Source organism: Vicia villosa, unplaced genomic scaffold (genome assembly GCF_029867415.1).
Source record: "Vicia villosa cultivar HV-30 ecotype Madison, WI unplaced genomic scaffold, Vvil1.0 ctg.000469F_1_1, whole genome shotgun sequence".
Classification (NCBI taxonomy): domain Eukaryota; kingdom Viridiplantae; phylum Streptophyta; class Magnoliopsida; order Fabales; family Fabaceae; genus Vicia; species Vicia villosa.
The window spans coordinates 928,254-944,563 of record NW_026705226.1 but is presented as its reverse complement, the minus strand read 5'-3'; the positions used below and the strand labels follow the sequence as shown (position 1 = coordinate 944,563).

The 16,310-nt window shown below is 31.4% G+C and overlaps 1 protein-coding gene across 2 annotated transcripts; it reads left to right on the top strand.

Moving 5' to 3' along the window:
* Positions 1-11,666: 11,666 nt before the first annotated feature.
* LOC131628621 (8-hydroxygeraniol oxidoreductase-like) lies at positions 11,667-14,603 on the top strand. 2 transcript variants are annotated; one of them, XM_058899454.1, is made up of 7 exons: positions 11,667-11,838; positions 11,932-12,074; positions 12,611-12,648; positions 12,733-13,135; positions 13,226-13,459; positions 13,768-13,996; positions 14,341-14,603. In XM_058899454.1, the coding sequence occupies exons 1-6, from the start codon at positions 11,700-11,702 to the stop codon at positions 13,870-13,872; spliced, it is 1,062 nt and encodes a 353-aa protein (XP_058755437.1). In that variant the 5' UTR covers positions 11,667-11,699; the 3' UTR covers positions 13,873-13,996; positions 14,341-14,603. The 2 variants fall into 2 exon arrangements, with proteins under 2 accessions (XP_058755437.1, XP_058755436.1); XM_058899453.1 differs by having other exon boundaries at positions 11,668-11,838; positions 13,768-13,926.
* The last annotated feature ends 1,707 nt before the right edge of the window (positions 14,604-16,310 follow it).

Here is a 16,310-nt window from a genome sequence, read left to right as displayed (position 1 = left end):
TCAGGTCTTCTAATTGACTAATATTATTGAATTATGCCTTACATTGATTAATGATATTATAAAATTGTTTTTTATTTTAATGAGTAGTGGATTAGTCAATGAAGATATATAAATATGAAATTGCTTCTCATTCTATTACGTATAAGTTTAAATGAATGCATAATCAATGCTTAGGAAATGGAAAAATATGAATAGTTTTAATTTTTTTAATTTATAGCCTAATTGGGCTTTGATATGAAAATTAAAAATCTAATGTAACAAAATTTAGCTTGAGATTTACTATGATATTTTTGTGGATATACTATAGCTGAATAGTTTGATAACATAAATAAAAGACCTGTAATTTGCTACGTTTTAGTTGTGATTTAGCTAGGAATTGTAAAAAATTAGATTGAATTTTGCTAGGACATTTTAGTCTAGATAATTAGCCACTCAATTCAAGCTAGGGCATAAATAGTAGCTAATCCATCTCTAATCTCCAGCTAACTCTATTCGATAGAGATTCGCTTCAAATTAGCTACGATTTTGGTCGTAGCTAAATGTAGAATTTCTTGTAGTGGGAGAAAACTTCAAAAATTCATATCTTTTGATCCGTAAGTCCGTTTGAGTCCCCATTCGAAGCGCTAGAAAGCTAATAATGTGTATTTTCTTATAAAAATAGTTACATGTTCTGAAAATAAAATTTAATTGGTGTGTAATGAAGTTTTGTTGTTTCGGTGTATGATACCGGTGTTTGCGCTTTCCGGAAACTTAGAAAATTCATAACTTTTGACTCGGGTGTCCATTTGACGTGCCGTTTGGACCGTTGAAAAGCAAAAATTATGTTCTATCTTATAAAAATATTTTCAAACACAATAGATGAATTTTGTTGAATCGATATACATTTTTGTGTGTAATTGTCGAACCGGGTGTACGCTATTAATTGTGTGCATGTTGTATGAACTTGTGTGATTGAATTGAATGTTGTATGAACTTGTATGATTGAATTGCATATTGTTACTTCTGTTGTGTTGTTGTTATTGCTATAAGTTGTTGCTTCATACAATTTGTTGATATAAGTTGTTGTCGATATGTTGACTAAGTTGTAGGCCTATGGCCAGTGTTGAAGTGACGTTGAGTACCTCTAATGTTGGTACAATGTTGAATTGTTGTCGTTGTTGCGTTGTTGTTGTTGTTGTGACGTTGTGGTTGTTGTTGCATGCATACATTTGCATTGTTTAAGTTGGCCTTGATGGCACCACGTTGAAAAGTTGAAGGCTTATGCCTTGGCCTTAATGGCACCATGTTGAAGGCTTACGCCTTGTTGAAATGCCTCGATAACCTGGCATATGTTTAAGTTGGGAGTTTTACTCCAAATGGTACCACATGCATTTGCGCAGTTGAGTCGCATTTGAAGTTGTTGTTGTTGTTATTACGTTGTTGTTGTTGATATAAGTTGTCGTTATTGTAAGTTGTTGTTGTTATAAGTGGTTGTTGTTATTAAGTTATGATGATTTAAATTGTGAAATAATTATTATAACTATTGTTATATTTTGTTGTTGCTAATTGTTGTTACTAATTGTTGTTATACTTGTTACTGAATATTGCTATCATAATTGTTGTTGGTAAATAATTATTATAACCGTTGTTGTTACTTGTTATTATAACTGTTGTTTGAATAAGTATGAAGTGGTGATATTGTATGATCTAATCTTAATATATTATTTATCATACGCTTGCTTATATTGTTGGATATCTCACCCCTTCTGTAATGATGTTACCTATTATGGGTAATTGAGCAGGTACTCAAGAATAGCTGTGGAAGTGAAGTAACTTTATGAAGTCTTTAGTTACTGTTAGTTCGAGTTGGTCTTGCTCTGATACGTAGCACTCGGGGGGATGTTTATGTGTTGTTTCTAAGTTGCTGTTATTACTAATTGTTGAATAATTATAAATTGAATGATGTTTTAGTTGAATAAAGTTGCTAACTGATCTATAAGTTGGAAGTTGTAATTCTGTGGTTTTAATATTAAAAAGGTTGTTATGTTCCTATGAATAAATATGTTGTGAGTTGTTCAGCTGAATGCTATGTATCATATTAAAAGAAATACAGGTTGATTTGTTGTTTATGTTGAAATGTGACATCCTGTTTTATGTTTGAAAATTTTAGCACTCTGATTTTTAATATAAATGTCGGGTAGAAATGGGGTGTTACATTAGTGGTATCAGAGCAGGTCGGTCTGTCCGGCCAGAGTCGTCTAATGTTGTTTATTCCTGTGTATGCGACTAGTGTGTGAAATACTGTCGGTACTCGTTTGTTTTCTAGTTGATTGTTGCAGGAGTTGGTTTGAAGCTAAGTGGGGGAGAAGCGGTGCTTCTCGGATATATTCACTTGTAGGATGTTGGTAGATCTTGGAAGCGAGAGAGAGAGAGCAGGAACTTATGTTCATCAATCTCAAATTCTGATTTATGTAATTATGGAGCAGCTGTTAGTAAAAGAGGCATGAATTTTTGTTCGTGTTTCTGATTGAAGCGATTCAGGACTTTTTGGAAAGCTTACGAAATTTCCTATAGTTTGCATATAAGATTTGTCTTCGGGAAGTTTGCGAAGAGGAAGAAAATTGCATTTTAATATTTGAATCTAATGCTGATTTTTGGAAAATTCTGCATACGAGAATTCAGGACCAACCCCATCGCAAGGATGATAACTTTTTACTCGTAAATCAGATTTAAGCGATTCTTGAAGTTCTGGAATCTACACGAAATTCCCTTCACTTTGGAATATAATTTTGTGTTTGGGAGGTCTGTACTGAAAGAGATAAGTGTGTTTGAAGTTGGGTGATTCTTGCTGAAAATTTGGAAAAAGTTGTAGAAGTTGTTGAAGTTATTGGGAAGTTTTGAATTGTGAGTTAGGATCGGAAATGTGAGTCGGTGAGTGCAATTTGGAAAAGAGCACTATTGTAGTTAGTAACGGTGGTTTATGCTCCATCATGGTTGTCGGATATCTATTGGCAAATTGAGGACTTGATCACCCTTAATCTCTTGTTAATAGTAGACGAAATCGTGTTGGATGGTATAGACGTATCTTGCTATCTTGATGGTGAGTAAAGTGAAGGATGCTATAACGAAAATCTGTTGATAAGAGTATGTTGTGATGTTGTATAGTCGAGTATAAGCAAGTTGAGGATGGTTGTGTCAGATAAATTTTCGAGGACGAAAATATCCAAGTGGGGGAGAGTTGTAACGCCCCGAATTTAATTAATTATTTAATTAAATTAATTAAGGATTTAATAATTGGAAATTGGTCGAAGTTGGGATTTATCGGAGAAATTTGATTATTATGTCGGTTTAAGTTGTTATGTGGTAATTATTATTATATTGGAGTTGTAGAAATAATATAATTATTATTATATTAGAATATGAGTTGTTGGTTAGGTTTATTTTATGGTGGTATGTAATAATAAGGAGGTGTAGAGAAGTTGAGCCCAATAGAGGAATAATATTATTATTATTATTATTTGGTTAAGAGTTATAATAATAATATTATTATTATTATTATTATTATTATTATTATATATTGGATTAAATGGAATAAGAAGATTAGGTTTATTATAAGAAAGAAATAATAAGGGTTTGGAGCTCTAGAGAAGAAAAAGAGATTTATCGTAGAAAATTGCAAAGCTGCAGAGAAAGAGAAAGAGCGAGGTTGGAACTATGGCGGCAACGAAGTGCAACCGGAATAGAGAGCGACCTCCAATCCAAGGTAAGGGTGAGGTTCTAGCTCTATAAACGGGATTATGATGAATGATATGTGGGGGTTATGATTGTATGTATTGTCTCTGTTTTTTGTGGTTGTTTGTATCTTTGAGATTGAATTTTGTTGATGTTGAAATTGATTGATGTCTGTGAGTAAGGTTATAAAAGTTCAATCAATTGTTGTGGGAAATTAACCTAGGGTTTATAATTATTATTATTGAGGAATTAAGTGCAGAAAAACGGATTAATGTTGGTTGAGTATAACTATTATAGTGCTATGTCTCTGTGTTGGTCGAAATTGATTTGCAACTGAATCGAAGGATGAAAATTGAGTTTTTGGGTTGAGTTATAGGGATTTGGTATGATGAGGTTTGAGATTTGGGATCAAAATCAATGTGTTAAAATTCATGTTTTATGACTCCAATTCACTACTATATGTTAGGTATGAATGAATATGTGTTTGTTTTATGAAAAATAATTGAATTGGTTGGATTTTAATGGAAAAATGCATAAAACCCGTAGCTGTTCCTGGGCAAAAATCTAGTTTTGGAGAAAACTTCAAAAATTCATATCTTTTGATCCGTAAGTCCGTTTGAGTCCCCGTTCGAAGCGCTAGAAAGCTAATAATGTGTATTTTCTTATAAAAATAGTTACATGTTCTGAAAATAAAATTTAATTGGTGTGTAATGAAGTTTTGTTGTTTCGGTGTTTGATACCGGTGTTTGTGCTTTCCGAAAACTTAGAAAATTCATAACTTTTGACTCGGGTGTCCATTTGACGTGCAATTTGGACCGTTGAAAAGCTAAAATTATGTTCTATCTTATAAAAATATTTTCAAACACAGTAGATGAATTTTGTTGAATCGATATACATTTTCGTGTGTAATGTGTAATTGTCGAACCGGGTGTACGCTATTAATTGTGTGTATGTTGTATGAACTTGTGTGATTGAATTGCATGTTGTATGAACTTGTATGATTGAATTGCATGTTGTTACTTCTGTTGTGTTATTGTTATTGCTATAAGTTGTTGCTTCATACAATTTGTTGATATAAGTTGTTGTCGATATGTTGACTAAGTTGTAGGCCTATGGCCAGTGTTGAAGCGACGTTGAGTACCTCTAATGTTGGTACAGTGTTGAATTGTTGTCGTTGTTGCGTTGTTGTTGTTGTGACGTTGTGGTTGTTGTTGCATGCATACATTTGCATTGTTTAAGTTGGCCTTGATGGCACCACGTTGAAAAGTTGAAGGCTTATGCCTTGGCCTTAATGGCACCACGTTGAAGGCTTACGCCTTGTTGAAATGCCTCGATAACCTGGCATATATTTAAGTTGGGAGTTTTACTCCAAATGGTACCACGTGCATTTGCACAGTTGAGTCGCATTTGAAGTTGTTGTTGTTGTTATTACGTTGTTGTTGTTGATATAAGTTGTCGTTATTGTAAGTTGTTGTTATAAGTGGTTGTTGTTATTAAGTTATGATGATTTAAATTGTGAAATAATTATTATAACTATTGTTATAGTTGTTGTTGCTAATTGTTGTTACTAATTGTTGTTATACTTGTTATTGAATATTGTTATCATAATTGTTGTTGGTAAATAATTATTATAACCGTTGTTGCTATTTGTTATTATAACTGTTGTTTGAATAAGTATGAAGTGGTGATATTGTATGATCTAATCTTAATATATTATTTATCATACGCTTGCTTATATTGTTGGATATCTCACCCCTTCTGTAATGATGTTACCTATTATGGGTAATTGAGCAGGTACTCAAGAATAGCTGTGGAAGTGAAGTAACTTTATGAAGTCTTTAGTTACTGTTAGTTCGAGTTGGTCTTGCTCTGATACGTAGCACTCGGGGGGATGTTTATGTGTTGTTTCTAAGTTGCTGTTATTACTAATTGTTGAATAATTATAAATTGAATGATGTTTTAGTTGAATAAAGTTGCTAACTGATCTATAAGTTGGAAGTTGTAATTCTGTGGTTTTAATATTAAAAAGGTTGTTATGTTCCTATGAATAAATATGCTGTGAGTTGTTCAGCCGAATGCTATGTATCATATTAAAAGAAATACAAGTTAATTTGTTGTTTATGTTGAAATGTGACATCCTGTTTTATGTTTGAAAATTTTAGCACTCTGATTTTTAATATAAATGTCGGGTAGAAAATGGGGTGTTACACTTTTTATGGAAAAAGCGCTCTTATAGGGGGGGCTACCAGAGCGCTTTTCTGGAAAAAGCGCTCTTATAGGGGGGCTACCAGAGCGCTTTTTTGGAAAAAAACGCTCTTATAGGGGGGCTACCAGAGCGCTTTCAAAAGCGCTTTCGTTACCTACGGCAACGCAGGCTTTGGCAGCGCTTTAAAGCGCTTTAGTAGCCCAAAAAAAGCGCTTTTAAAGCCCTTCCGCGTCGTAGTGGCATAACCGTTTTCTTCAACTTATTTGACTTTTTCACATTCATGTAACCAGTTACAGGTTCATGGTTACCAGTTCATGGTTACCGGTTAGAACACTTGAATTGTCAACTTTCACTTAACACACTACCTTAATTCAAGTATTTGAAGTCTTCCATGCGCATGTTCATCTTCAATCTCTTGAACACTTCAATTGTGACTCCCTTAGTAAACAAAGCAGCCACTTGGTCTTCACTTCTATAATATCCCAATCTCAATCTTCCTTCACTAACAAGCTCTCTCAAGTGGTGAAGCCTCATCTCGATATGCTTGCTCCTCCTATGTGCAATTGGGTTCTTAGCAAGGTTTATAGCAGAAATGTTATCAACCAAGAGCGTTAAAGTGTCACCTTCATCGCAACCCAACTCCTTCAATAGATTCATTAGCCACACGACTTAGCACGCACACAACGAAGCGACAATATACTGAGCCTCACAAGACGAGAGTGCTACTACTGGTCCATTCTTCAAACACCATAAGATTGGTGTTCCACCAAACATAAATATGTATTCATATGTATATTTTCGATTATCATTATCTCCACACCAATTGAATCGGTAAAATCAAGTGAATTGCATTTTTTTCCCGTGTCCGCTGCGAGAAAGAGAATTTCGCAGCCAATATATCTTTTGTCGTATCGTAGAATCCTCTTGACTGCTTCCAAGTGAGACACCCTTGGTCTCTCCATGAATCTACTCACAATACTGACACTAAACGCAAAATATGATCGCATATTCCATAAGTAACAGAAGGATCCAATAAGCCTCCTATATTGAGTTGGATTCACCTTTTTCTCATCCTCATTCTTAGACACTTGTAACCTTGTTTCAACCGATGTAATGGTAAGATTTCAATGCTCCATTTCAAACTTCTTCAAAATCTCAAGCGCATACCTTCTTTGGTGCATGAGTAGTCCCTTCTTGGACTTGTGAAACTCAATACTAAGGATGTCATGAGGTCAAGGTCGATCATCTCAAACTCTTTCATTAGCTCACTCATGAACTTAGAAATACACTTTTTATCGCTGCTCGTAATCAACAAATCCTCTACATATAGACAAAGGATAATCTTACATTCACTTGTATCTGTCTTCACATACACGCCATGTTCAAATATATACTTTTTGAAGCCAATCTCCTTTAAGAAACCATTTATCCTCTTGTGCCAAGCTCTTGGATCTTGTTTCAAACTGTACAACACTTTATTCAACTTGTAGAACACTGACTCTTAGTTTTTCACAACAAAATCAAGGGGCTGCTCTACATAAACTTCCTCTCTAAGCATCATTCAAAAAGGTAGATTTGACATTCATTTGATAGATGGACCAATTATTGTTATTCGCAATACCAACAACTAGTCTAAGGGTTCCAATTCTAGCAATCGGTGTAAATACCTCTTCAAAGTCTATACCATCCTTAATTTCATCCCTCCTTTTATTAACACGTGTTACAATTCCACGTATAATAATAAGTGTCATAATAAAAATTAAAAAACAAAAGTCAAGTCAGCAACATTAATCATATAGAATTTTTTTAACACAATTTTGGCGTCAGTCACAAGATCTTTGAAATTCTAAAAGCCAAAAGATTTGTACGCATGTCAAATATCCTTCTAATTATTGCTTCTTTAAATATCCATGTTTTCTTCTCTTGGAAGTTGGAAAGATCTTCTGGATGACTAGCTACCTCGAGCTGTTGGATAAGTACATCTAATTTATCCTTTCAAATTTCTTTTTCGCTTCTTTGATATTCCTTCAACTCCGTCTTATGCATAATTTGATGTTCTCGTCTGTACATTGTAGGTTGTTTGGTTCCTAATGAAATTGTATCATTAATGTAATCCAAATTTTGATATTCAATTCACAAATGAGTGTATATTTTTAAACGTATATGATTCCTTTATTAAAAACAACATATATTTTAACAACGGTTATAGAAATTAATTGTGGTTGTATATTTAACGCTAGGATAATATAAACTCTAAAAGGTCTATCACAAGGGTTGAGTTAACTAACCGTTGTGATACCGTGTGTGCTTTCTAGTATACTACAACGGTCCTAAAGTAACGCATTTACTACTCTACATAACAACGTTGGGACCTACGTGATTAAATATTTTTTCCAACAATTGTTAAATACATTTTTCGTAGTAGTGTTTTAAATTATTTATTTGAAAATTACAATTATCACTTAAAATTATTTATTCAGCTTCTTATTATTAGAATTCTAATTAATGCACATTAAAATAATTATAATAATTCTATTTAACTCTAGATATTATTTTATTATTTTTTTATATAACTTCACTCCTAATTATTCAACATTTCAGATATAATTGTGGTATATTCAAACAATTCAAATTTATTTTTTGTTTTAAAATTTACTACAAAATATTCGACTTTTTATTGTTAAAATTTCTTAAACTTTTTATGTCTCTCCCGATTAATACTCTTGTACGCAAAAATAAAATAAAAAGGACAGATATAATATGAAAAGACTTGTACTCAATAATAAGTAATAGTTTTCTCTCTCCACATTTAATTACTTATTATTTTTAACCACTAGATTGAAAAGAATCAATGGTTAATACTCTTGTACACAGTCAGTACATCACAACCCTTAAAAATAAATATTTTATATGTAATTTAAATAAAAAGTCAAACGTTTACAAAAATTAACGATTTGGATTTCACTGACAGTGTAAAATTACTTTACACTGTCGGTGTATTTCCATTATATATATATATATATATATATATATATATATATATATATATATATATATATATATATATATATATATATATATATAAAAAAAATTTATTTACCATCATAATTATTTATTAATCCTAATTAAAATTAAGTAAACAAATTTTTTATATCGTTATTTTCATTTGATAATTACTGCATTAATATTTGTAACTGTTATTTTTATTTTCTATTTTTATTTTCACTTAAATTTCAGTTTATAGTTACCTAATTATTAGGTTAAGTGTATATTCATTTTATAGTTACCTAATTATTAGGTTAAATATATATATATATATATATATATATATATATATATATATATATATATATATATATATATATATATATATTCAAATAATAAAAATTTTATTTACCATCATAATTATTAATTAATCCTAATTAAAATTAAGTAAACAAATTTTTTATATTGTTATTTTCATTTGATAATTACTGCATTAATATTTGTAAGTATTATTTCTATTTTCTATTTTTCTTTCCACTTAAATTTCAGTTTATAGTACCTAATTATTAGGTTAAGTGTATATTCATTTTATAGTTACCTAATTATTAGGTTAAATGTATATTCATTTTATAGCTAATTATTGCATATATATATATATATATATATATATATATATATATATATATATATATATATATATATATATATATATATATATATATATATATATATATATATATATATATGAGGAGTGTTATATTTACTCCAGGAGTAAGTTATTATAACTTACTCTAAATCTAGATTCTAGATCATTGATTATTCTTAATCTAATGGTTAAAAATAATAAGTAATAGTTTTCTTTCTCCACATTTAATTATTTATTATTTTTAACCACTAAATTGAAAATAATCAATGGTCTAGATTTGGAGTAAGTTATAATAACTTACTTCTGGAGTAAATATAACCCTCCTCTATATATATATATATATATATATATATATATATATATATATATATATATATATATATATATATATATATATATATATATATATATATATATATATATATATATATATATATATATATATATATATATATATATATATAAGCCGAACTATAGAAAGAATCGTTATAACATGCGGGTCAGGGTTCAATCGGTTCAACCGTGATGGAACCGTATATTAAATCTAAACTAAAAAAATATATATTATTAAATATTTTAATAAAATTAATTTATATCATAATTTATAAAATTAATTTATATCATAATTTATAAAATTAATTTTTCAAATAAACAAGCTTACAAAATATGAAGAATGCAATGTTAGACACAATAATAAATCATAAAATTAGTTAAGGACCAATATGTATATATTTGTCTTAATTGCTTAACTCAAAGCCAACATCTTTATCCCGTGTACACAAACGTTACATTATTTCTTCTCATTCTATTACATTTACATTGTCACCTGTTTTTCAATTTTATTCTTTATTTTCCATCTATACAATTTTAAATGTTTGTAATAATTACTTTTTTATATTTAAACAAAGAAATAAAATGAAGTATTTCCTACGTTTTTTTAAGTGTCGTTTTAGATGGATTTTTTTGTTTCTATTTAAATGTCGTTTTTATAGTTTAATGTTATAATTTGTCAATTATACCTTTACTTTTTCAATAAATTCCTTAATTAGTCATTGAAAAAAGAGAATGATTATTGAATTTATTTACAAAAAGTATAATAGAAAAAACAACTCTAATAATCTATTATTCTGATTGAGAGTTTTATGCTAAAATGACACTTAAAAAGAAACGGAGGGAGTAAAACATAAAAAATTATCTTTGATTTTTTTAACTGCCTGGTTCACCAAAACCGATCACGATATTGGTCCAAACCGACAATTTTATTCCAATTTTGTCCAAACTGAACCGGATTAGACAACAGTTCAAGATTGGACCGGACTGATCACGATATTGGTCCAAACCGACAATTTTATTCCAATTTGGTCAAAACTGAACCGGATTAGACAACAGTTCAAGATTGGACCGGTTCAACCTGCCGGTTGGTCCAAACCGATTCAGATTAGACAACGGTTCAACCGACCAGGTCCAAACTGACAATTTTATTCCAATTTTATTGAACCGGTTCAACCGACCAGGTCAATCCGGGACTGAAATAGTTTCAACTTCCATCTGATTGTAGCTCCGGAAGATCGAACCGTGGTTCTCCCTATCAAATCTAATATCATTGACCACCAAACCAACTAATGATTGATTCCTAATATTTTGTATTTTTTGTTTAAAAAAGAAACAAAGTCGTTTTATTTCTTTTTCTCTATTTCAAAATAAATAAATTGTTATAAAATCTCTAAATTTTTTAATTTTTTTTTTTTAAATTTTAAGTTTGGATCCACTCTATCTTACATAAATTCACAATTTTAATCCTCACCGCAACCCGTGAGAAAGCAACTTACTCTTACTAGTACTGAATAATAGTAATTGATTTTTTGAAGCAAAATTATTATTATTATTTCAATATTTCTACATCCACTTTGATAAATCTAGAAGGTACAAATAAAAATACAATGATGTACAATCATTGACATAATTATCATTAAAAAAAATATTTTAATATTTTAAACTTTGAACTTCCATTTGTATTCAGTTTACTTTTTGGTGTTGAATTGAATACATCTTATTTAGTCCAGCTTTTGTGTTTCACATTTGGCAACTCAATCACAATCACAAACATGTAACATGCTACTTTTCTTACCAATAACAATAAGTTAACAAAATATGAATCTTTTCTTTTTAGCTATAAAAGAAAGTGCAGCAGTAGCATCCCAGCAAACCACACACTCTCTCTCCTTTTGGCAACCCAACTTCAAATTTCTATCTACAATGTCTAGAGCCAAACAGGTTATTACATGCAAAGGTACGTACTACGTATATCATATCATTCAATCATTCATAAACTCATAATATAATTTCTATGATTCATATACTTATTTTTATTGGAATATTGTAGCTGCTATATGCTGGGGTGTAGGAAAGAGAGTGACTGTCGAAGAGATTCAAGTAGATCCACCTAAGGCAACAGAAGTTCGTGTTAAGATGTTGTGTTCCAGTATCTGCCACACAGACATCTCAAGTCTTCAAGGATTTCCACATGTTAGTTACTCACATAATTTCTATCCTTTACGATCCCGTAAAGACTTTCGTGATTTCGGGCAGTATAGTTGATCTATATCATAAAAACAGTAAACAACGGTATCAGGGTATCCATGGGCGAATTTACAGCTCAGCGAGCCCGGACACACGCTCGAGCTCAACCCCTCCTTCCGTTGTATACTCTCCACCTAATAGTCGATTTTTAGACAACACCAGGGATAAATTAGTAATTTTTAGACAAAATTAAGAGTAAAATTAGTAAAAGCAGGGTGTGAAATTTTTTGACAAAATCAAGGACACAATTTTTAGACAAAATCAAGATAAAATTAGTAGAAATATGGTGTAAAATTACTAAAAACAGGGTATAAATTTTTGCTCAGACTCCCTTAAATTTCTGACTCCGCCACAAGATATCACAGTATCGATAAATTTCAATACCGTTTTGTCATGGTCGTTTACGCACAAACAGACCATTTTTAAAACCTAATATATCTTTGTTTTTCCATAAAATAAAATTGTTTACTATTCATTTGCAGAATCAGTTTCCTCTAGCACTTGGACACGAAGGAATAGGGTAAAACTTGCATGCTCCAATAAATTCTTTTGTGTATAGTAATTTTACATATATCTCGTTATGAATCTTGTGTAAATGGTGCAGTGTTGTAGAAAGTGTTGGTGATGAAATAACAAACCTAAAGGAAGGTGATTTGATAATTCCGACATACATAGGAGAGTGTGGAGAATGTGAGAATTGTGGTTCAGGGAAAACAAATTTATGTTTGACACATCCTGTGAGGTTGACTGGTTTAATGCCAGACAACACTTCGAGGTTGTCTGTACGAGGTCAAACAGTGTACCATGTTTTGAGCTGTGCTACATGGTCAGAGTATGTGGTTGTTGATGTCAACTACCTTGTCAAAGTTGATCCAACCATTAATCTACCTTATGCTAGTTTCATCTCATGTGGTTTTTCAACTGGTTATGGAGCTTCTTGGAAAGAAGCCATTGTTGAAACTGGTTCAACTGTGGCTGTTTTTGGTCTTGGTGCTGTTGGATTAGGGGTATGAAAATTTAAAAGTAATCATTTAATTTAATTTCATTGATTTTATCTTGTTTGAAACTTGATTATGAATTTGTGGTGGATCGTGCAGGCGATAAGTGGTGCCAAGATGATGGGAGCAAGTAAGATTATTGGTGTTGATATAAACGAGATGAAGAAGGAGAAAGGAGAGGCTTTTGGAATGACTCATTTTATAAATAGTAATGTTTCTGATAAATCTGCTTCTGATTTGGTTAAAGAGTTAACTGGAATGGGTGTGGATTATTGTATTGAATGCACAGGTGTTGCATCTATGCTTACTGAATCTCTTGAAGCCACAAAAAAGGTAATTAATGTTTTATCTATAGTCAAAGTGATAATCATTGGAAATTTACACAGACCATCGTGAGTACCGAAGTTTGAACGCTGGTGACTGTTGACCGAGTGTTCTTTTTTTTTTTTTGAATAAAGGTTTTTGAATAAAGGTGTAATATTGAATAAGAAAAGGTGATACACAAAAAGGAGAGGGCGACTAGGCCAAAACCCTCTCAAGACAGGATTATGTCATTTGAGATAGGATTTGCGGACAAGTTTCCTTCTAATATTTGATTCTAATTTTGTGGTTCTAAATATTTGTATGTTTGATGTAAATAGGGAACAGGTAAAACAATTGCAGTTGGTATAGGAGCTGAACTTGTTGTACCCTTAGGAGTTCTTGCTATTCAGTTTGGTAGAACCTTAAAAGGTTCTGCTTTTTGAGGTATAAAAGCCAAATCAGATCTTTCCATCATTGCTCACAAATGTCAAAATCAGGTAATCTTATTTGTTTTCATTGTAAATGAGATATAGTATTAGAAGCATCACTCACAAATGTCAAAATCAGGTAATCTTTTTTTTCATTGTAAATGAGATATACTATTAGAAGCATGACCGTCTTTCAAGACCTATAAGATGGGTTCCTGCATATGGTTTAACTTTATCACGAGTGAACTTTGGTTAAGTAGAGTGATCTTTAAATGTAAGACGGATTATTACATAGGGTTTAAATTTATCACAGATGAATTTTGGTTTGGCTAAATAGGACTACATAAAACTTTTGACACGGTAAAATAAAATATTTATTTATTTTATCATAATTAAACTAAAACTGATATACATGTGCCTCTAAAATCTTGAAGGGCTCTTTCTTTAAATGTCTTATAACATTGACTATTTACCATTTTACAGGAATTTCCTCTTGAAGAACTTTTCACACATGAGGTCTCTTTGGTAGATATAAACAAAGGATTTGAGTTATTGAAACAACCCAATTGTGTGAAAGTTGTCGTCAAAATGTAGTGTTACATTTATTATGGGTAAACCAAAATGTAGTGTCTCGCTAGTTGGTAATACTGGTTCGCTTAATCAAATCAGGAGGAGTTGGTATTTTGCTTCACACTTGGAGAATCCAAGATGATTAGGCTGTTTGACTACATGAACTGGTTTATACACATGTATTGGCGCCTGTTTTCTTTTTCTCCACTTGTTTTGTTTCAATCTGGTTTTTCTTTCCAAGCATGAGACCTGTTTGCTCCAATTCAGGTCGGGTTCTGTTAGATTTAATATGGCACTGTAATGGCATTTCTTATGCCTTGAATTATTAATAAAGTCTTTGTTTTTTTGGCGGTTAAAAAAAATAAACTATAGGCAGAAAATATTAGAGTTGTTGTTTTGCCTTTTTTGAAAAAGTAGAATTGCGTATGGATAATAATATTTGCATCATGCATGTATGTGTCGTATGATTCAGGTGATAATTCAATTTATCATCTAGTAACTTAGAATTAAATGAATGATTTATTTTCAGGATGTTATAAGATACATCATGTTCTTAGAATTTTGAATCATTTAATTGGTAAAATTTGAGGGTTTCAACGTGGAGAGTAAGAGAGATGGATAGACAATTAGAAAAAAATATAATTGATAACATTATAATAGTATCTCTAAGGTATGTAAATAATTACAAGTAGATTGAAACACAACAATAAGTCAAATAGCTGAAAAACTAAATTTGTGTGTTTGTAATCGGTTACACAAACCTGTAATCAGTTACTGCTGCTAAAAATCTTAAAATATTAACAGTGGTAATCGGTTACTGCGAATGCATAACCGTTTTCACATGCATATGTTTGTGGTTACCGGTTACAACACTTGAATTGTCAACTTTCACTTAACACGCCACCTTAATTCAAGTGCTCGAAGTTTTTCATGCTCATGTTCATCTTCAATCTCTTAAACACTTCTATTGTGACTCCCTTAGTAAACAAAGCAGTCACTTGGTCTTCACTTCTATAATATCTTAATCTCAATCTTCCTTCACTAACAAGCTCTCTCAAGTAGTGAAACCTTATCTCAATATACTTGCTCCTCCCGTGTGCAATTGGGTTCTTAGCAAGGTTTATAGCGGAAACGTTATCAACCAAGAGCGTTATAATGTCACCCTCATCGCAACCCAACTCCTTCAATAGATTCATTAGCCACACGGCTTAGCACGCACACAACGAAGCGAAAATATACACGATCTCATAAGACGAGAGTGCTACTACCGGTTCCTTCTTCGAACACCATAGGATTGGTGTTCCACCAAACATAAAGATGTATCCAGTTGTATATTTTCAATCATCTTTATCTCTACACCAATTGAATCGGTAAAACCAAATAAATTGCATTTTTTCCCATGTCCGCTGCGGGGAAGAGAATTCCGTAGCTAATATATCCTTTGTCATATCGTAGAATCCTCTTGACTGCTGCCAAGTGAGACACCCTTGGTCTCTCCATGAATCTACTCACAATACTGACACTAAACGCCAAATATGAAAGTAACAGGAGGATTCAATCAGCCTCCTATACTGAGTTGGATTCACCTTTTGCTCATCCTCATTCTTAGACACCTGAACCTTGGTTTGTGTCACTTAAGTTCATTATTGAAAATGATTTAATAATGGTGGATTGACTCAACCTTGGTTAAAGATTTTACTGATAAATTAAAACAAAACTTATTATGCATTTCTTTCATAAAATGCCCTAGGCGAACAAGCAAACCAGAGACGACAATAGAAGCATGGTCTATTTCATATTTACCGTTCAATGTTGTATATTTTTCTTGGTTCATATTTATCGTTTGTATATTATTTTTTTTGTGTTCATGTTGTGTATTGTAC